Source organism: Pempheris klunzingeri, chromosome 9 (assembly GCF_042242105.1).
Source record: "Pempheris klunzingeri isolate RE-2024b chromosome 9, fPemKlu1.hap1, whole genome shotgun sequence".
NCBI lineage: Eukaryota > Metazoa > Chordata > Actinopteri > Acropomatiformes > Pempheridae > Pempheris > Pempheris klunzingeri.
Window position 1 is genome coordinate 299,806 of NC_092020.1, and position 23,275 is coordinate 323,080.

General features: G+C 41.3%; 2 protein-coding genes across 2 annotated transcripts; one reads left to right on the plus strand and one right to left on the minus strand.

Moving 5' to 3' along the window:
- Positions 1 to 279: 279 nt before the first annotated feature.
- LOC139207310 (alpha-2Db adrenergic receptor-like) lies at positions 280 to 1,709 on the minus strand. Its single transcript, XM_070836991.1, has one exon. The coding sequence runs from the start codon at positions 1,707 to 1,709 to the stop codon at positions 438 to 440; it is 1,272 nt and encodes a 423-aa protein (XP_070693092.1). The 3' UTR covers positions 280 to 437.
- A 14,050-nt stretch (positions 1,710 to 15,759) lies between these two features.
- On the plus strand, positions 15,760 to 23,106 carry simc1 (SUMO interacting motifs containing 1). The gene is made up of 10 exons (XM_070837461.1): positions 15,760 to 16,258; positions 17,923 to 19,245; positions 19,341 to 19,588; positions 19,695 to 19,764; positions 20,051 to 20,211; positions 20,629 to 20,721; positions 20,865 to 20,996; positions 21,548 to 21,704; positions 21,951 to 22,035; positions 22,770 to 23,106. Exons 1-10 carry the CDS (start codon positions 16,103 to 16,105, stop codon positions 22,973 to 22,975), a joined length of 2,631 nt encoding a protein of 876 aa, XP_070693562.1. The 5' UTR covers positions 15,760 to 16,102; the 3' UTR covers positions 22,976 to 23,106.
- Positions 23,107 to 23,275: the final 169 nt, after the last annotated feature.

Here is a 23,275-nt window from a genome sequence, read left to right on the forward strand (position 1 = left end):
GTATTCATGACTCCAGTTTTACTCTGAGGTAGCTCTTAACTCCTGCAGCAGATTGCAGCAGTTTGTAGTTGAAAGCTGTGGTTTTGCAGGACTTATTATACAGTGACCTATATGTATATTACAACTTTGCATATCCCAAGAGGCATAAATGAATCTAATGATGAAATAACTGACCACGTTTGCTGCTTGTGTGAAGTTTGCAGCCCTGACACACTCAAAAAGATTCCTTTTTTGTTATGCTCAAGTTTACATTTTATTCATAGACTTTTAAATGCGCACACAACACTGGATCTTTTTTTTTTTTCAATATGATAGTTGTTACATTAAAATGATTTTGGGGAGGGAAAACAGTCACTCAAGAAGAATGAGTTCTGATAATAAGGTTCCCTCCCAGCACTGTTGAGTGAGAGAAGCATAACAGGAACCCTTTTCTGTGTTTATGTGCGTTTAGAAGTTCTACATATGATTTTCTTGAAGGCTTTCCTGAAATCCCTGTTGAAAATAGTATATATTATGGGGTTCACAGAACTGTTGCAGTAGCCAATCCAAAAGAACAGATTGAAAAGTGCGCCAGGGATGTAGCAGCTGTCTCTGCAGATAGCACGCAGGGTGTAAGTAAAGAAGAAAGGGAACCAACAAAGCACAAACACCCCCATCACGACCGCCAGCACGAAGGTGAAACGTTTCTCCCTCATCTGGGCCACTTTGGTTTTGTTGGCCGCGGCCAGTTGTTGTCGCCCGGCTGGGTTCTTCTGCTCTGGATAGAGCTGTAACGCCCGCGCCGAAGCCCAGGAGAGACGGCAGTTCTGCGGAGGGCAGCAGTCCGACCCCTCTACCTTTCTTCGCTTGGTGAAGCGATGGTTGCGGGGTTTAGTATCTGACGGACAGCAGCTCTCCTCCAGGTCGATGTCATCCAGCTCCCCTTGCCTCTGCTGGTGGCTGCCGGAGCTCTGGCTACTGGGGCTCTCCACCTCGAACCGGTCCTTCCTGACGAAGCAGGTTTCGGACTGAGAGGGCTGCCTTTCCAGCCCGTTCTTGGCCACGAACACGGTGGAGGAGCGCTGCTTGGCCACCTTATAGATTTTACAGTAAACCAAAATCATGATGAGACCCGGAGCGAAGAAGGACACCAGGCAGGAGGAGAGTATGTACCAGGTCTCATCGTTCAGCAGGCACTCTCGTTCATCATGTTTGGTCATGAGAAGAGGAGGGAAGGAGATGACAGCAGAGATCACCCACACTATAGCGATCATGGACTTGATGCGCTTAGGTGTCCGCTTCAAGTTGTAGCTGACCGCCTTCGTCACTGACCAGTAGCGGTCCAGGCTGATGGCGCACAGGTGCACGATGGATGAGGTGCAGAACAGCACGTCCAGAGCCAGATAAAAGGCGCACCAAGTGCTTCCAAAGTACCAGTAGCCCATGATCTCATTGACGAGAGAGAAGGGGATAACCAGTGTGGCCACCAGGATGTCCGCTGATGCCAGAGAGACCAGGAAAAGGTTCTGGGGCGCACGGAGAGCCCGGCTAGTCAGCACCGCTACAATCACCAATACGTTACCGACAATGGTCACCGAAATGATCACAGTAACCACCAGGATGATGAGCGCCGCGACTGCATCCGTATATGGCAAGGCAAGCGGTGCGTCCGTGGTGTTCTCATCGTTGGAAACGTTTTCCACCAATAGCTTTAACTGGGTTAAATCCATTCTGGCTCCAGTTTGTCCTTTCGTATCATGTTTGTTGTTTTGCACCCTTTTCCTTCCCAAAACGGGAACGCTGAGCTGCCTTCCACTAACGCATGGCAATACGTTGCGCGTAACGCGCGTGGTCAATACCACCAGAGTGTAGCCCACATGAGATAAATGGCAAGCCCTTCATCGCAGCGCTTCCAAATAGCCCCGATGGACAAAAGTTCCGAAAATATCGGTTAAAAGAATAGAGTTCGCAATCCAGAGCTTTACGACTAAAAGCTCTCCACTGCTGTCAAATCAGCGTGCGTAAAGCTGCTTTTGCGTTTTGGTGAACAGCATCGCCTTGGAGGCGCATGGAAGGTGCACACTGTTGGTGGAACGAATGCCCATACAACAGGCGTGAGGTGACATCACTCCCAGGACCAGCCCATCTCCAAACTTAAAGGGGAGAGAGAGAGAGGGAGAGGGAGAGAGGGAGAGAGAGAGAGAGGGAGAGAGAGAGAGAGAGAGAGAGAGAGAGCCTTGTTTAGACAGTTGGATTTGAGATTTCTCTGAAAATGGAAGTGTTTCTTCAGTTGAGCCCTTGGGTTTACTGTCTATGATTTCATACACTCGCATTTTGTTTTCTTTCTTTTCATATTTAGCTTTTCTCATAACATGTACACCACCGGAGACTGAAACATCTATAGTCTTGTATTGCAGAACAAAATCTAGCACTATAACTTCCATTTTAATAATTTTAAATCATTCTCTGAAAACGCTGTCATGGCTCTGGCAGCGCTATCACATTGATGTTCAGGGTGACAAGGTCGTCGAGAGTCACTGATGGATATGGGGGGAAAAACAGAGCAGTGGTAGGTTTCATTGAACTTTATCAGCCCAGCGGGGTTCCCAATTAGGAGGCCACAGTGTTCAATGTGAAAAGGCTTTCATGCAACACTGATTGACAGGTCGGCACTTGAATTTTGTCTGTGAAATTTAGTGGTACATTTTTCATGGTCTGCCTCGCTGCTAGAGGCCTAGGCTTACTTTATGCACTCTCACTTTTTACTGTTACTCATACACTGTAATCAGGAATCGTTCAGCACATGGAGGTGACCATAATACCTGTTGCCAAAAGGCTTGCATCTCTTTGCTCTGGAGGTGTAGTTATATAACATGTATGCAGTGGTATGAGGCAGCTAGTCCTGTAGCCAGAGGATATTTACCAGTCAGGACGATACAAAAAGACACACACACACGCTCTATCACACACACACACACACACATACACTCACACACACACACACACACCTCAAGTCAGGGGTCATTGTGAAATAAAACTATGAAATAAAATTGCAGACTGTTGCTCTGCTCACCAGATGCACTTCACTAATTTTAGATAAAAAAAATCTATTTGTAAAGTAAATAGCATCTGCTGGAAGCCTGTCAGTATGGGCTTTGAAGTCCAGATAAAGCTATTCAGTGGATGCCAACATTAATGTTGGTGTATGTTTGTGCATCCATGCATTCGTTGAAAGTGAGTTGTCTGAAGGCTCAGCAAGAACAAAAGAATCTTTTGGTGGCTGCAGTGAGACGAAACACAGAAGTAGATTTGGAGGAGGACGTGGAGGAGGATTCAGGCAGCCTATCTCACTTCTCTCCTCTCTGTTCCCTCGCTCTCTCTCTCTCTCTTGCTATGATCTCACTCCCCAGGATGAGCATAAAAAACAGTGAAGATCATCTAAAGGGTGAATGTCACCATATATCAGAGGCCTGTGGACATTCCCTTAAGGTTGTACCTGAATAAAAACAGAAAAAAACTCTGACCTCAGTAACCAATGTCCTCCAACACAAACATGCTCTTTACAAGCAGAAAAAGAGAGTTTTGTTGTGTCTGACTATAGAACCTGAGGGGGATCTAAGAAATTACACATAATTATAATTACCACAAATCAGCTAGTCTTGTTATGCTGTTTTTTGGTGGAAGATGCAATTAGACTAATTTCCTCTGTTTAATTGCTTTTTTTCTTAACATTAAATAATTAAAGGGACATTAACAATATATATATATATATATATATATATATATATATATATATCTTGACATAAGAATCTGTTGAACCCATTTTCACAGAAAAATGGGTTAACTAAATATGCAGCCTCTAGCCTTTTGTACTTTCTATTCTGAGTAATACAACAATACCCGGCATCCTGTCACTTTGGATCCAGTTTCCTGTTATGATGCAGTAGTCACACCTAATGAGGGGTGGATATACATACATGCCCATCCTGTGTGGCTAAAGTTTTTCCCACAAAATAAGAAATGACACAAATCAAATCTCTTATCAACCAATTATTGAAACAATTTCTAGTCTAGTTTCCAATTGACAGTAAAAGCCATAATTGACCAGGCAAAACGGATCAGCTATTCTGCATATTACATGTTTGACAACTTTGTGACACACATGACCCCTCTGTGACGCAGATGCCAGACTCACTTACTGTCACATTTAAAAATATTAGAGGCTCTCTGAAGCCACAGAAGTGTTGGGAGCAGCACAAACATTTACAGAGTCACCGAAATGGCTTCAATCTCATCAATCTTTAGATACACACCGTGATTTGACAGCTTGTCTCACTGCCAGCAGGTAATGTTTTCAGTAATGTGGTTTTAGTGATAATTAACTGCCCCCCTGAAATTGTTCATTAGCTTAGCTGTGATTATTAATACGCTCGCTGAACACCATTTCACTGTCAAAGCAGTGCACATATCATAAGCTCCGCACACACTTTCTCACTTACTTGTTGGATGCTTTTTAGCTCACATAAAAAGAGGGTTGTGTACATCCAGACTTGCAGGAGACTAACAAAAAGGTTGCCAGTTCTGGTTAGCCTTTATGGGTAGAGGTGCTGTAAAAAAAATAAGGTGTGCTGACATATGATGATGCTGTTTCTTGGTCATACAGGACAGCGTAGATAAAAAAAAAAAAAAAAAGATCCCCGAGAGGGCAATCATATACAAAAGGCAATCAATGGCTGCGTTTCTCTCACAGCCTCAATCCTCTTACCTTCCTGTTTTCTTGTAAGGAGGCTGTTTAGGCTGTTTCAAACAGAACCCACTGCTGGATTATGTAACGTTCCAGGAATAAGTGGCCTGAGGGGTGGTGTGTGGAAACCTCATCTCAGGTTGCAGGTGATTTGTTATAGTAAACATTTTCTTCAGGGAATTCAGCCTGAAGAAATTCACCCAGGACAGACCCCATATGATTACTTTAATACTGTATATACATAATTATTTATGTGTTTGTGTGTGTGTCACCGCATCCTTGGCGCTTGTTAATGTGCATACTTGTAGGAGATAGAGTACAAAGGAGTGGGAGAGGACTGTGTGTGTGTTTGCGTGTGTGTGTCACAGCCACATTGTGATTCACATGTTCTTTTTTCAGTGATCGCACATCTTTCCACATCTCCCACCTTCTTAGTGTTGCTATTGCTGTCAGTACGCTTGGCAGGTCTGGATAAATACATCACTGCTGACCTTTGTTGTGTCCCAAACAAACAAGATTTCCCTCAGACTTGCAGCTTTGGACTAAACTGTACTGGAATTTCGAAGCGTGACCGAATTAATGCCGCCTTGAAGGTCACACATGTCAGCAAATTCCCTAGTAGAAGATTACCTCATTTTTATGAGAAATTTCAGCTGAAGTTTGGGATTTTAATCAGGATGTTGAGGCTCAAAGGGCAATAAACATATCGCAAATTATTTCAATTGGACATTTTTAAGTAATGTTAGCTCCTTTTAAACACTAATGATGCCATTTCTGTATATGATTAAAATGGCCTTGAATACATCTAAACTAGAACTGGTCCACTTGTTTTATCAGCTGCTCTCTGAATTGGAATAAGGTTTAAAGGGCACCATCTTTGATAAAGAGCAGTAATGGTTGTGTACACATTCAGCAGAAGAAGGCACTTATAAAATTCACTTTCAAGACCCTAGAGATTAGGCTTCCTGCAAAAACACTTGAGTGAATTAGGTCCTCTGCCTTGTTTTAAGGGAAAGAACACATTTGCAGCTGGTAAAAAAGTGGCTGACATTCAAGTCGTTTGGTGTGATTTGGTTAAGAGCCTTGTTTGACTGATGAGCATGGCTTAGAATCAAGGGAACTGGAGGAGGAATAAAAGGCAACAAGTGAGTATGAGGGCCTTAAGCAAATCAAGCCTTGTTTTGTCTTACACAATACAACTATGCTGAAAGGTAGAGGAAAGTCCTTACATCCAGTTTCTTTTGCCCACAAAACCTCAACATTCACCTATTGTCTCCCTTTACACTGAGTAGTAGAGCAATGACTCAGAAATCAATGATGACTCACAAGACATGATTTGGTCATTGTAATCATCTATTCAACACAAATTATCAGATGATTTGGGGGAATGTGGTTCGTGAATCCTCTACTGATGCAATTTCATCCTTTTCACTTTTTAGATGGGGTGTATTTACAGTGTAAATGGGATCAAAGAGCAGTGGGATCAAACGGCAGTGTAATGCTAATTATACATAAGAAAGCACAATTGTTCAGTGAATGAAAAATAGATGGAACACTTTGCTATTCTTAGATCCACATATTGTGGGAATAACAGGTGTAGTTGGGCTTGTGGATGAGCACAGAAAAGGCCACATTGTTACTGAAATCAAATCTGTACTTTGCACTTTTGTCAGGCATTTAGTCACTGATTAAGAATACATTTTGACCTGCTGGTGGCGCAAAAAGACAAATCGGGACTAAATCACCAAAGCGGTTAAGATGCATGGTAAATCAAACACCCTGTCACTTGCTACTTATGCATTTTGGCGACCAAAGACAAATCCCAGATTAAGAAAATGTGTTTGTGATCTGACTCAACGGAGAGCAGAGGGACCACTAAAAGACATATTTCTATGTAGCAGTGCTGCTCTCAGGATGACAATGACAATCTGAGGGTCCAACTATTTGGTCCACACTGAAATATCTCGACTACTTTGACCAAATAAGTGTAATGCATTCCTTTGTCTTTAGTGACAACTAAACTAAGACAGTGTACATAGTAAGCAAGACATGAGGGAAGTGAGTTTGGTGACGCAGGTGAATTATGCCAGATTTATTCAATATGCCTAAACATCCTCACAAGGGTTTAAAGCGCCTTCTCCTTAAATAGTACGCTTTATTTATTAAGGATGTTACGGTCCATGTTTAACGAATGTTAATGTTTATTGTAATGTTAATTCATTCAGACTATGTAAGTAATGTAATTACTATGTAATTCAGTTGCTACTTTTAGTTGGTATAATGAAGGTGTATTGAAACTGGAATACAGCGATCTGTGGCTATAGTTGAATGTGGACACTTTAGTTCAGGCGCCATTGCTCTGACCACGCCCATCTTCAAAATCGGCCTTCATTGTGGTCTCAGCTACACACCTGTAAAGTTTCATGGCTGCATCTTGCACAGTTGTGACACTATTGTGTGGACAAAATCAGTCCACAGACAGGCATAGGGAACACACACACACACACACACACACACACACACACAGACTCACAAGGGGAAAACAATACCTGCCAACCAGGTAACCAGGTAATTACAACCTCTAAACATCAGCATGTTGACATTGTCACTGTGTGTATGTTACCATACCGATGTCAGCATTTAGCTCAAAGCAGGAGTGTGCCTAAGTTGAGCCTCACAGAGCTGCTGGTCGTTGACTCTTGGTCTAGTTACAAAATCTTCACACTCTGTGACAGAGAGAAAATTGCCAACACCAGATTAGGTGACTTCAGTTCAGACCATGGTCCTCATGGTCCCTGTCCTCAAGTGTCAGCTGTGAAAATGAGGTAATTTACTGCAAAGCAATTCTCGTTAACTCTTAATCTCCACAATTTACTGCTTTTCTTACTCTGGTGTGTACCAATCACGGCTCTTGAAAGTGAATTGTTAGTATTCAAGGTATCCCTCTGCATCCTGCCACCAGGCCAAGTGCTTATTAGACCATCCATTTTGAATTTGACTTTGGGCCCGCTCCCTGTTATTTTTGCATCAGCGTGCATCATGCAATTGTGCCTTTTTATTATCACAGAAAACATCTCTGTTTATTAACCGTGAGCATTTTTCTTGGCCCACAATGCTACTCTCTTACTGCTGCACATCAATTACGGAAACAAAAAACTGGAGAAAGGAAAAGGACAGTTTATCTTTACTTCTGATCATGATTCCTTCACTAGAATTTTTGTCCTATTAGTTGAAAACCAGTGTCTATATAAAATCTCTTAAGGTCAACAAAAGCAGAAATTGTACCTCACCACCTTCAAACATCCATTAAGTCAATCTTATGCTTGTGTAGTTTAGTTGATATGCATTAAGTGTGGTATTCCTCCCAAGCTCTAGGGGATGTCTGATAAAGGCTGAGACTGGCCACGGGGCATTTAAGTTCATACTAGTAAGCACACTGGGTGTTGCTACTTTGGGAGGAGGCAAACAGTTTTAGGCTGTGCTTGAACAGTGCTCTTGATAGTTGATTGATGTTTAAAAAATGGCAGATGCCAAACCATCTTCTCAGTCTTCCGACACAGCATCCATTTGTTCGTAGCTACAGTATATCTTTGTCCAGTGAGGGAGTCGTTTTGTTGTGACACCCATCAGCCTCTGGGGTCACAGATTACAGAGTGAGTCATCATGCTCTGGTCCACCATCAGCCTACTCTGTCTCTAGACCTGGCACGCTCTGCCAATCAAATAAACCTTGTTAGTTGTTCTGTGCTGCTCCACAGCCAGACAAAACAACACAGGTGACTGACATAGCAGAATGCTTGGCAGTCATGGTCTAAACAACTTAAGGGTGTGACATAGATGTGGACAGCAAAGCAGAAATCTGAAGAGGTGTTTGTTGGATACACAGCAGCCGTGTATTACCCATCCCTGTTTAACTTTGTCAGGCCTCTTTTCTCTTGCTGCCTCTTCCATGTTCTCGCGGTGACAGCTGACACTTGTTGATTCCATAAGCTGTTCTTTCGCTTCAGCCCCCCCCCATCACATTTCCATTAGACGGGACTCTGCCCTGACCATCTGGTGTTTTTTTGGGATGCGCAGCCCTTTTTACTTGCCATGCTGCTCTGTGGCAACAACCCCGTAGCTCCAGGGCTCATTTCCCTTTTCCATAATCACACTAGACCACAGGAATGCACAACCTTACAGCATCCACGTCCAAGAACTACTGTGACCCTGGCAAAACGAGCCCACTGACAGGATAGAACCAAATCATTATCATACTGTAAATGCATATTGCATTTTGAATAGAACCACCATAGCTTAAGTGGAAAGGTCGCTACAATTCAGAGGGAAATACTGACTTTTTACTCATCACATATAGTTGCTAGTTGCTTATGATAAGCTTCTGATACATAATACATTGTTAAAAATAAACCAGTGGTTTCCAGCCTTTATTGGCTTGTAACCGCTTAAAAAATAGTGTCTAACTGGGGCTTGTTGTCACATTTCAGATGTCTATGACTTGAGCTTTTTCTCAGATGGATTCATTAAAATACCTGTTTTAGGCACAAAAATCTCAAGTCTCACAACCACCCTGACTTATATTGTAACCCTATAATATGGGAATTAAATTGTAAAATGCTGCTTACACTTTGCATCGGTATTAATAATGTATCAGTCATAAGGATTATTTTTGCATGGAACTAGTACTTTTACTTTAAGGTCTTTAGTACATTTAGCTGATAATATTACAACAGTCCATAAGGTATTTTTACCTAAGTAAAAGCTCTGGCTACGTCTTCCACCAGGCATGATAATTAACTCTGCATAGAAAACTCTGCATTCTTTTTTCTGACATAGAAAATAATGCAGACTATTCAGTGAAGGGACCACTACTTGGTTTTTCTATTGTGGTGTTTTTCACTTCCTCCTCATCTATTATTATCTTGTGTATTAAGACTTAGCCATTACTCAGACCGAAATTACACATTATCCCTTCCTTACAATTCCTACAGTGAACAGTTTCTAGACTTTTTGGTATTTATTCATAGCTTTATGATGAGTTATGCAAAGGTTTGTCGAGCAATCTGTCTCTGGGTGTTGATGACGCTGATTGCATGCTCAAAACAATTATTTTTTGGAGACTGTACATTTTCCTCCACGAGATATTTGCTCTCCGGTTATTTATTTAATTGTTATTCATTCTCTGCTAAATGTGATAAGCCAGCAGATGTGACCTCTGACCAGCTGCAGTGGAGCTTGTTGGCTAACTCCTATATCAGTGTCACAGATAGCCTAGACCGGGGGGTCAAACTCAATCAAAGAAAGGGCCACAATTTAAAACACGGTCTAAGTCGCGGGCCAAACGGGCTCAACATTTAGTGAAGACTCTAATAGTGACTCTTTTATTATAGTATATAATAGAATAGAATAATAATATATATATTTTTTATCCAGAAATATGAATTTAAACAGCCAAACTTCAACAACTTTTCCTCAATAAAATAAATAGAATTTTAAATAATTTTTTTCTTTTTTGTACTTCTCCTGCTGTAGTGTCGTCTTATATTTATATTCTTTAATTGTGGCCACATCAGCTCCACAAACAAGACACACAGGTTCACCTCCGATATCGACAAACAGGTAGAACTCTGTCCCCCACCTGCTGAGAAAGTCTCTGTTTTCAAAGTCCACTTTTCGTTTAGCCATTTATTTTGGGGGGGCTAGCTGAAGTGTTGCTATAACAACGCTGATCGATGCATTGATCCGCTGATCGGTGTGTCATTATACCTGCGGGAGGAGGGGCTGCTGCACGGGTCCTGACTAGAGTGGCAGCTGTTCAGTGCATTGTGGGATTTGTAGTATGAGAGGTGGGAGTGCTGTTTACCGACGGGCCGTTCTTAATAGTCACATGAAATTATCTCGCGGGCCGTATATGGTTGTATCGCGGGCCGGATGTGGCCCGCGGGCCTTGAGTTTGACATACACTACTCACAAAAAGTTGTGCAGTAAAATGCATTCTAACCTTTCCAGGTGAACTTAATGTGACCTTCTATAAACCTTTGAATGCACATGTCCAACTGTTCTCTAACAAGAAGCTTCACAGCAACATTCACAACAGGTTTGATCCATGAATCCACCAATACATTTCCTGCTTCAGTCAGAATTGGTATTTAAACAGTCCTCCTCATCCTGCTGTTCACATTCTGACATCATGAGACCAAGACGACACCTAACAGTTGATCAGCAGCACCTCAACACTGGAGGCTTCAAACAGGAAGTCCTCAGACGGAGGTGTTCACTGAGCTTAGAGGGTCACAGAGTGTCATCAGGAGGTTGGAACAGTGATACAGAGACTGGAAGAGTCACAGAAAGGAGAGGAGTGGACGTCCTTTGGCCACATCCCAATTTATTGAGACACTGAAAATGTTTTGTTGTGGTATACCTACCACTGTTGGTAGATTTTCTTTCAATAAATTGTTTAAAATGAAGAAATCACCAGTGCATGCTTCTACTTACATGCCCTACTTTCATGATATAATATCACTGTAGCATTCACTTTTTACATTTTCCATAAATTTCACCTGAAAGTCGAGTATCCCTAACTTTTTGTGAGTAGTGTATCTGGCCTAGACTGTCTGACTGGGACAGGAAGGGATAAACACAGTTGTGTCTAACTCATGGACACAGATAGCTGTCTTGCTTGGCCTTCCTCTCCACCTGCTTTATCTCTTGACAATGAAACTACTTGTTCTCATACTGACTGATGATTTTATTGCTGTTATCAACCTTTTCTGCTCAGGCATGTTGTTGAGCAATGGCATTTTTTGTCCCGTGTCCCATGAAAACCTTTACACTCAGTTTTTATCACACTTTTTTATTTTTTACATTCTTCTTGTGAAATAAAGTATACATGCTTTCTCTATGTGCAAAGTAAATTTTATGCATTGAGGCATGAACTCAATTCATTCACTGATTTTGTTTAAAAACGCCTGGAACTTTAAGATAAGATTTCTTTTCGATACTCTTGCACAAAAAAAAAACAAGCTCCCACCATGCTTTGCTGCCTCTCTCAGGTGAGTGTCCTTGTGGGCCTCCATGAGAATCTCTGCTGATACAGCCCAAAGCAAAGGAAAATATTATTTGTTTTCTTTTGTGTTGCTAGTGTACTGTAAGGAATTGTACTTTCTTCAGTGGATTTGAATAGAGGAACACATGTCACGCAGCTGTAGCCTTGCCTTCCCAAGGATTTTGTTGATTTCACTAAACAGGCACTTTACACTTCAGGACTTTATTGGCGTGCAAGTTTCGAAAACAATATTGCCAAAGCGTCAAAATAAATTTTTCCCTAATATTTGGACAGCACACAATAACAGTAATACAACATTAAGATCTACATGCATTTGTTGGTGTTTTTATGTATGTGTAAAATGTATGCTGCTGGATGTTTGTCCCAGGGGGTAAAGCTCTGATGACTGAATGACACTATCAAATATTTCAAGCCACACTTTATTTGGAATTTGGGAGTTATGAAATTTCCCCTTAATTGTATTTAGGACGCTGAGCTTCTCCTTTGAGTGCATTCATTGCCATGTTGAAAGTCACTGATGCCGTTAAAGTTATACCAACATAGGTGTAACTCATACTATGTTCATCAATGTTAAACAGAGACTTCATCTCCAGGAGGGAGAGGCCAGAATCAGCAAACTGATCCAACCAAACAGCAAGTTCATTATAGTCACACTTAAATTGCAACCCTGACGAACACCTCTTTTCTGGGTGAGGAATTCAGTTCATTTGTCTCCAATTATAACAGCACACCTATTGTGTCTGTATTTTAAGTCTGTACTTGAGCTGATGCCAGGCAGAGTCAAAAGATTTCTCAAAATCAATAAAACAAGAGAATATCGTTAAGGAAATCATCGCTATTCACTTGGCAAAAGCTGAAAAGCACAGAAAACACCAGCAACAACCTCAGAATTTGATACCATAATCCAACCGCCAGCACCTCTAACTTTCACTAATTAAAACAATGTATCTCTTTTGTTTAATCCATTAAAGATCTGAAGTGTAAAAATGGCTATTCGGTGTGTTATGTGCAGGACCATTTCTTGGCCGTCTTGCCGTCACCATGAGGTTATCAGGCATCCATGGGAGACACCAGAAAGTCAATGCATCCTGCCAAGAAATTAGTCAGACACAAAAACTGTATATAAAGCTGGATAATGTGACATCTCCCCAAAAGTGAAGCCAAAACATCTTGATCATCCCCTGGTGGCTGGCAGCGGAATAGTTAATGAAGCCCACCCCTCCATGTAGGTGAACAGGACTCAGGCCACACTAAAAAGTCAAAGAACACATTAATAAATGTTTCCCAAAGCCAGTTTCTGACATTATAGGTAGTTCTTATCATGCTGATGTAGATTCAAGTGCTAATTTTTCTAATCAGTTTGATTTTAAACACTTATTTGATGCTAGAAAAAGAGGGAGAAAGGTCATGATTGACAGCTAATGCTAACCCATGATTGGGTTGGGTGTGTGTATTTGGAGCCAGAGACTGAGCAGTAGTGATCATGGCTCCTGACCCGTTCACTACTGCGCACATTCTGGCTCCAAATGACACCACCAGTGCAAGATGGTGATGACATTTGGACGGGACGGGATATTTTGGCTTCATTTTTGTTCAGTGAGAGGAAATGGAGATGTGTCAGCAATATTTATATACAGTCTATGGTCCCAAACATAACCCCCTCTTAAAAACACAAATTGTTCAGTTGGTCAATTGAAATCCAGATGAGGAACTTTGATTTCACAGCCTGCTTTGAAAAGGACGACTTGTTCGGTTTTCTATTTTCAGTCCAATGCTCTTCACGGATATCCTCAAACATGTCCATCTAAAGCCAGCTGGCCACATATCAGACATCACTGATTCCCAATACAAGTAACTGCTAATGAGGGCAGACGTACTCTTGCTCACCTTTTTAAACAGGAAACGGCATGCTCTGTTGCTGACAAAGTATCCCATCCTTAAGCTAAGTCCATGTATGGGCAGCAGAGTGTTTGGGCGTTCATGTGAGATTTCAAGCATCCCCATAACTCTGCCCAATTGAGGTTGGACCACCTCTTCCACATGAATTGGATTTGACATTGTGGCAATATTTGTGTTCTCAGACCTAATTAACTGAACACAATAATGTGGACTGGCTGACAAAAATTATTTGGCGTCGTGTGTTGGACATTACTACCAGTAATTTGTCAGAAATGTACAACACGGTCTATTTTCATACAGAAGCAAAACGTGTGCTCCAGAAGTGATAGCATTATGATACTCTACAAAGGGTAAGGATGATTTCCAAGGCACTAAAGACACTGGTGCCCAGAGACTTAAACACGCAGCCTTCTGACAGTAAATAGACACACATTGTTCCTTTCAACCATCGTGCGTTCATCCATTTTAACAATCATAATCAAGTCTTCACTTTGCTAAATAGGTGTCAGGAGGTTGTGTATGTCTGGTTACAATGACTCATCCTGCCTGATATTCCCTCACAGGGTGTAAAAGTTGGAGGCAGCTAAGGTTAATAGCTCCTTATACCAAATTACACAAATATGCAGTACAACAATTTACATTTCTTTGAAAAACAAGCAAAACTTACAGATTTTTGTTCTCTTTTCCTAGAATATCTCCTGTATACAACAGATGCATTTAAAAACTGTTTGTTTTAGAGATATTGTGCTTTGCAAGACGACGTGACATTGTAAACAAGCTGGCAGCAGTTCAGTGTTCACATTTTCTCCAGCTTATGCAATGTGCTTATCACAATTACAGTTTTCTTATCAACTCAATACACCAGTGTGTGTATACAGTTTGTGTCACAGCTCCCCATCAAAAGGAAGCAGCTTTTTAAGATGGCAAGCAACACAAAAAAAAAAAAAACACTCAAAGCTCTCATCTTTGCTTGCAACAGGAAAGTAAGCTGCAAAATACCATGTAGCGTTGGGTTTAATGTGTACTCTGTGGACGGCTCAGCAAAATACAGAAATGCATCTGTTTCCTGCAGCGTACTTGACACCCTGACACTGTGCTCATATCATTGTAGCACGAGGGTTTACAGGACACTGACTGTCTTTTCAGTTTTTCATGTCCAGTGGGTCCGTGGAGTATCAGTGATGCATCCCCAGGAATCAAAGAAATAAGAGAAACATAGAGCGAGCATTAAGGCTGCAGTGTATGTTTGGATGATGTGACTCACTTCACTTCACAGCAGACAGCCACCTTAGCAAACAAGAAAGAGGAAAATACATTTGCACAGTTCAAGGTAAAGTAGAAAAGCTGAAAGGTAAATTAGACCAAATAAAAACAATCTGATCTAAAGTCGGGCATTACTCTGAACTGTTAATAGGTCTATACACATTTCATTTTTAGGGGAGTTTCTATGATGAATACACAGATGTTTGACTGCTACAAACTGTCCAGTGCATATAGACAAATTTCAAAATCTTTTGCACAACATGAGTGCACTCCAGTGGTGATGTATGACACTACACAAAACTCACTGTAGATTGATGTTCATTTATTTGTGCATTAATTCGGCCTATGGCACACATGAAACACATCTGGCTTTTCAGTGGCTTAATCTGGTCGATATTGACCTGAGATGAGAGACACTTCATTTATCCAATCAGTACAGTGACTGGTATGAAACAACAATGACAACATTTGTTCTTTTCAAGTCAGTGGTGAGTGTAATTGTTACTGCAAATAAGTTGTCCAAAAATAATAATAATATTCATATCTTTAATCCATTTGACAAAATTTCTAAATATTGCACCTTTAGTCTGCAGAAAAGATAATGAGAAAAACTACTTCTGTTACACTGACAGAAACCAAGTGAGCAAAAAGTGTCAGACAAATCAGATCAGGGCTCTTTTTCTCCGGAGAGGATGAGTTTTATGAGTGGGAATTGTGACTAGTTTAGCCCTCCCACTCCAGTGCAGTAGGTGGAGATGTTTGCATTTGTGTGGCTGGTTGTGATCCGCCATCACAAAACATGACAACAAGAAACAGGAAGAGTTACATTGCAGGTGTACCAGTTATACAGTTGAACAAACCAAATGTATGTCACGGGATTTTATTGTTCCGGTGTAGCTTAGCTTTGAGATTGCTAGTTAATTTGCGGCGTCCTGTGAATTATGACGACACAGTAGGCATCGTGACGTACTTTCTCAACAAGGAAATACAAGTCCTGGTGTTAACCATGGATGAACGAGGTTACCTGACCACAGCACTGCTCCTAAACATGACGAGAGAGCACACGGTGGCGCCTCTAATGGGTCTGCTTTGAGTACCGGACACTGGCTGCTGAATTTTCTGTCTCGTCTGGGGGTGAGTGAGTGAGGAGAAATGGAGGATGTGATCTCTCTGAGCTCCGATAGTGATAAGGACGACTCGGATGTGGAGATAGTCGGCTGCTACACGAACATCCTCACCAGGGCTGATCCACTGCCCCTCACGGCCGTGCGGATTGACGTTGACGCCGTGAACGTCAACGTCCCAATGGTAAGCTAACAGGCTACTCTGACGTTACTGTGGAAACCGTTGCTAACCACCTTAGCTTTGGCTAATCTAAATGTCCTCAAGATATCGCTGCAGCTGTAGTAAGGTTAACGTGAAATTGCAAAAAACGACAGCAACGAGCCTATTATCACAGGCTACAGTCTGCTCACTAGCGCCATCCTCAGGCAAGTATACTCACTTGCTGGTTTAGAAAGGTGAAGTTTTTTGTTCTAAACCAGGGGTGTCCAAACTTTTTCCCCAGAGGGCTATATTAGCTATATTGCTAACTTTAATCCACTAGAGGTGATGTATATCGCCTCATCTCTAGTGGATTAAAGTTGACAAAATCAATCAAATGTAGGTAAATTCTGCTTGATAACTGAATATGATTCAAGAAAAAAAAAGTTGTGGTCCAAGGTGGTCTTTGCCTTGTAGGCTCTTGTTCAGTGTGTTAAGGTGATCAGTGAGATCCACTAAAAATGCCAACCATCAGCACCAGAGAGGGAAGCTTGAAATAGTCTGTGCTAGAGCCCTGGTGCTCGAATCAACAGCCTTACCTCCACTGTCTTGCCCCTCGGCGGACACCGTAGAGGCCTTTCCTTTGCGCTCACCTGTCCCAGCTGGAGCTCCATCCGTCGTACCTCCACACAGCTCGTCCCATTTAAGTCCCATCATGTCAACTGCACCTGGCACAGCTTCAGAAACATCCTCCCCCGTCGTGGTGCTCTTTAGCCTGCTAACATCCAGCAGCTCCTCCATAATGCAAAAGTGATCGTCATTAGTTATTAGCTGTGCTCTGATCGCACACCGCGTCTCAAACTTTCTGCACTCACTTGCTCTCTTACGTTTCCTTCATTCGGCCATTTTGGGTCACCTGTAGCACATTTCTTCTTCTATTACTCATTTTATAGAGAAGCTGCCTCGTTCAAGACCGTTACTCCACCTAGTGGTGAGACGAAGAAGTACAACACAGTCCAGCGCAGGTTCCATGTGTGGGCCGTATTACAATACATTTTTAGAATTTCCTGCGGGCCAGTGAAAATTGGACCACGGGCCGCAGTTGGCCCGCACGCCGTAGTTTGGACACCCCTGTCCTAAACTAATACAACTCACTTTTTCACTGACGGAAATGTAGCAGAGCCCAATATGTTCTTGGCTTCTTTAGTTTCTTTAATTCAACAAAATGTAACCCTTTATAGGCACAGTGTTTGTTCCCACAAGCATGTTACATAAGGTTAGTGTTAGGTTAAGACCTGAATGCTAGTTAGCTACGTGCCATCAATCTGTTACATAACACATTCATTTAGCTGACCAGGTGTCATAATCCATTAGTTCGTTTAAGATTCAAAATGCCTGTAAAACATCTGAGTAAACTTCTCAAGCCATTACAATATTCAGAGTGTAAATCCACAGAAAAATTGGAGAGACCACAATCAGATTTTTTCATTTATCATGTAATTTCAAGCAATGCTGCAGTAGTTTTCATTGTTATACACAATGTGAACATAATACAGGAATGGCAGCTACAGCATCTTATGGTCTTTAACAGGCAAAACAATGATACTCCGTTGAATAGGTGGAGAGAAATATTGTTCTTCTTTGTGATTATGTAAGCAACCACAGCATTTATTTACATATTTTTCTGTCTCTTTTTTTCCCTTTTCCAGCCTTACATTGACCTCAAAAATCCAAAATGGATTCTTCCAGAGCTGAAGATGCGCAAAAGACAAAATTCCACCTCCTTAGCAGTGATAGACTTGACTGAGAGCAACACAGCAAATGGGACAGAACAGGAGACGGAAAACTTGCCACCAGAGGACAGTCAAATAAAAAAAGAAATTAAAAGTAAAAATCTAACTTTTAGCAAACAAGATTTTAACTTACAGAAAAGCTCTTCAAAAGAATCACTGCAGCAGGACTGTGGTAAGCCAAAACCAAAGCAGAGATGTTTAGATGATCAAATACAGACTGATAAAGCACATTATTGTACCCCAACTGTAACATTAAGACGACTGTCTTTTCTTGAAACGTATGTCACAGAAATGAAAGCATCAAAGAGTTGTGTCTACTTAGCCAAAGATCGCACACCAACGCCGCTGCACGTCAGGCAACTAGACAGTAACAGCGAAGCTCCAGAAAGCATTAGTAATTTGACAACCGCATCAAACAGTCCTCACATGGAGCCCTCACTGGATGAAGCTCTTCCTGAGATGGTTGAATCTCTTGTCAGACATAAACAACAAAGTAACTATGATGAATTTACAAACACGCAGTTAAATGCTAAAATATCTCAGCATGTAGAGACCCCAGCTGAATCTCCCCACAAAGATAACAGAAGCTCTGCTGCTGCCTTAAAGGGGCACAACACTTGTGACGTCAGGAGCGATGACTTTTGCTCGTCTGTGCTCATCTCCTCTCCGACATCCCCTTCATCATCTCAAGATGATGCACAGAGGGAAGTCGTTTGCAACAGTCTGTACCAAATGGAATTAGGCAAAGCTGACTCAAGACAAAGCTGTCCCTCTCATCAGTCACCCCGCCACTCTCCTACCATTGGACTGGAGCCTTTTGACTACTACTCTCTGTCCCACACAAGTGCCATATGTCATAAGCCTTTGAGCCAAGTCAACCCAACACCCACCTGTGAACAGAAAATACCTGAGAATGTGTCTGAATGGAAGTCTGAGAAGGTTAAGGCTGATGAGGCCTCAAACAGCTCTGACCCTCTGTGTTCTAGTATCTCCAGTGAACCTTTTTTGTCAGTGTCTAAAGCTGAGAACATGGATGATGGATCTGGGACTGGGACATGTAGAGGTGATCTGGGGATTGACAGTCCAGTGTCTTATATTTGGCAAGACGGGAGTGATGGAGAACAAGTGAATGACGAGAGCAGGTTTGATTTAGACTTCAGGCAGGCCAGCAGCGAGGACAGAGATTTTGTCTGCCCAGTTACATTCAGGAAAATAATGTCTGGACCAGCTCAAGCCCTGGTGAGAGACATTTCTCCAGACGGCTTTAATTAACTCATTACACATGATTTTATGTAAGGCATTTCTTTTCTTATTTATTTATTTGTTTGTTTTAGATTGATGTGGAAGATGAAGGTTTCAGAACTCCAGAGCTGCTATGCCGTCAGAGCCTGAGTCTGGTTTACAGTACCATCGATGAGAACTACCCAGAGGGCACTGTGCAGCTCTTGTCTGACCTGCTACAGCCTGGTTACTATCCCCCCAGAGATATCACCTTCCACCTGCTGGATGGCATTCTGCTTGACCCACAGTGTCCATATCACCTGTGTATGCAGGCCTTTAATCTACTGATGAGGACACAGAGGTGAGGGAACCGTTGGAATATGGGTATAATAATGGTAATGTATTGTTTGTAGCCTTCCCTATTTCCATCCTTGAATTCAAAGATTAAAGCGGCTTTCTCATTGCAGACACCACATAGCTGATAAAACCACAGTACCATGGGACTGGGAGTTGTTGACCTCAGTTGTGGCCAATCAGGTACTACTCCAGGCAGCAAAATGTGTGAATACACAGTAAAGCAGGGTGATATATCAATATACGTTGCCATCATTCTTGTTGAACAAGACCATATTGGGGATGGGATTTCGCATGTAACATTGCAAATTATTCTGTTGAGGTCTGAGATGCTGGATTACAGCTGGAGTAGGTAATTTTCTGATCCTATAACTGCTTGGCTGCTTGATTGCTTGGTTTTTATATTCACATTGCAGTTGATGTCAATGTCAACTTTGATGTCAATGTTCTCTTGACTCGGTTTCTGTAGGACCATAAAGAGAGACATCGATGTGAGATTATGCGCATGCTCCTGGAGTATGTTGTGCAGACTTTAGAGGATGACTTCCAGGCTAAACGTTCTGACTCTGCCCTCCACCTCTCCATCGCCAAGGCAACATTGTCGTGTGATCAGCAGTTCCCTCATGTCAGGTGAGTTTGGTTTGTATTGTAAGCGAGACTAGAGGCTTAGTTAGCTAACGTAAACCTGGATTTTTATATTCATTGTACATCATGATAATATACACTTTTTTAGACTTTTTTTGTTGAAGCTGTGTGCTGATGTTTTGTTGATGTTGTATGTTAGTGGATCTTTCCCAAAAACCCCAAACCCCCTTTTGTGTAAATGAAACTTTTAGCTGAATTAACAAATCAGGAGTTAACATCACTGGTCCATAACCAAATTTGTGAGACCAGTTATTTCAGGTTACTTGTACCTAAAGCTAAATAAAGTATTACAAGTAACTCACTAACAATTAGTATAATACATATTACATATATATACATATATACATATATTACATATTTTTAAAATATTACTGTTGATTTTCTTTTGTTTTTGTTTTCCAGAGATATCATCAAGTGGCTCTTTACTGCCATTATGAAATCAACAGAGCAAGGAGAGGGTCGAGAGGCAGCCAAAGAGAGAGCTGAACAAATCAGGTGAATTACAAAGAAAATCTTTTTTTTTTCATTTTATTACGAGTTTTTAACTTGATTAGAATGGAACAGCAGGGATGTACCCTTGAATGTTATATTGTTATGGCTGATTTTCAAGCTTAAGTTTGTGCCTTTGTCCTCTGCAGAATGGTGACCATCTTCCAGAGGATGCTGTCCTTGGCTCTGGAAGTGGACCGTTTTCCAGCTCTGAACTCCGATAAACTGTCACAGGAGCTTTTCCATATGCTCATTGGCAACATACCTCTACGAGCCCACAGGTGAGGAAGAGAGATGAGATGGTGAAGGAGGCAAGATGAACAGGTTTTGTATTTCATTTTTAAGGGAAAGTTGAGGTGTTGCTGTGGATTGTGCCACTGGAATAATGATAGACCTTTGAAGTTGGTAATTATAATTGATTATGTAATTGGTATCTCCAGTAAATAATTTATATAGTAATAGAATTTGCCTTTAAATTACACCATTTGTACAACATGTTGTAAAATATCATGAAAAATAAAAATGTCAAATGTGGCAGTCAAATCTCATTTTTCATTAGAAACATGTTTTCCTTAAATTCTCCTTAAATTTAAACTCTTAAAATGTCCCTGTGTCAGAGAATGCACAATATTTGAATGTATTGAAAATAGATTTTTATTCATGTAATAAGAATCTGATTTATTGATTAATTTCATTGTTTGAATGCAAATATATTTCATTTCATTTTATAAATAGCTTTTTTAGATGCATCAGTCATGTAATAAATGGCACAATGTGATTCTATTCCCCAGTTTTCCAAGCTACCATTGACTAATCTGTTTCTGACTCCCAGGATGTTGTTGCTGGAGAGCATGCAGAGCAAACTGCTGAGATGTAAGCTGTTAGAACATCTGTTGGACTATGCATGCCCACTGAAAATCTCTTTGCCCATGTCACTCAGTCTTCTGCTTCACTTTCTCAAGAACTGCACTCTGGCACCAGACCCTACGGTGAATATCGCTGCTGTTTTCATTTTTACCTTATCAACCAATATTCACTCCTGGTAGCGGTAGCGGTGATGACATATCTTTTGTATGTGTTGATATGTTTTATCTGAAAAGAGATTGAGGAATTTAAGTTAAGAATTTAATTAGGATAGTTTTTTAAGGAGACATCTTTGTTTTGGAAATCTAACACTTGTGTTAACCAGAACAAGCAACTGTTTAATGCAACTGATCCATGACTATATTCTCCAGGATGGTGCTGAAAGGTGGCAGAGGTGGGAGGAGTTAGTCCATCTCCTCTGGATGTTGCTGCTCAGCTACAACAAAGCGATGAAAGGTGAGATGTTGGTGAATATTAGTGCACTGCACAACAGTATATTCAGGTATATGCATATATTGAGGTCATGAAATGGCTCCCTGTAAACTGTCAAACTGAAGAGAACATTATTTTTGGTAGTGAATGAGAGTTTGTCTCAGAATAATGAAGCAAAATGCTCATTATCAGCTTTGTTGTTATTAAACAAATCTCAATAAATATGGTTTGTCAGGGGATCTTATTATAATCGAAACCAACATCTTTACTGACTAGGCCAGCTGTCCCTCGTCCTGCTGCTAGGAAGCAGACAGAGCTTGGAGCCTGTGGGAAACCTCAGACTCCAGTGAATGTGCAATATGTGGCGCGATACCATATGGGATTGTACTGAACTGTTTTATTGGGATGTTTTTTGGACAGCAGAGAAACAAAAAGGGGGCAATACTGACGTTCTTACTTTGGTTAAAGGATCAAACGAGCTGGACTATCAATGTCTTTGTCTTCCCTCTCTGCTTACAAGTATTCTCTGTCTTCCATCTTTCTTTTTCCCACTTTTGGACTTTTGTTCGTTTCTGGTAACCATTGTGGATGCATTCTACTGAATGCCTCTAAGAAAGAGGTTATATTTCCTTTTTTGATACCAGATGTACCATATCCCTCAATTTTAAAACATTTCAACAATAAGTATAACACGGCTTTATTGACTTCCCCAAGCCGACTTTGATTTACTCCTAACTTCTTCCATCTGTTACATCCAGACTATCTGTGCAGCTCAGTCACTGAACAAAGAGGCAGAGTTGGTACCTTGGTCTACAAGCAGGATGATATGGTGTCCAAGTCTGCTGTTCGTGAGGCTGTGGAGGCCTTCCTGTCCAGATCCCAGGCTGACCTCGGCCAAGCCTTACCTCTACACGTGGAAGAGTCCCTCACATATCTACAGGATCAACTTCTGGATGTTTGTTAGTGTTGAATTAAACAACTTGTTGTGTTCATGTTCTTGGATAAACTATAAAGCATTGTATTAATTTAATATTTATATTTTTGTATGTGTCGACTTGTACAAGTTTTGTATTTCAAATAAAGGCGGTGCCACGTTGGGTGTTTTAAATCTAAATGCATTAACTTCCAGCTCAATTAGTTATATTGTCCTTAAACCAGCAAAGACATATGGTCAGTCATTAAGCATTATCCTCTAGCCATATCTCCATATAGATACAACCATTGCATCATTACTTGAATAGACAACAGAGCTTTTAATAGATTG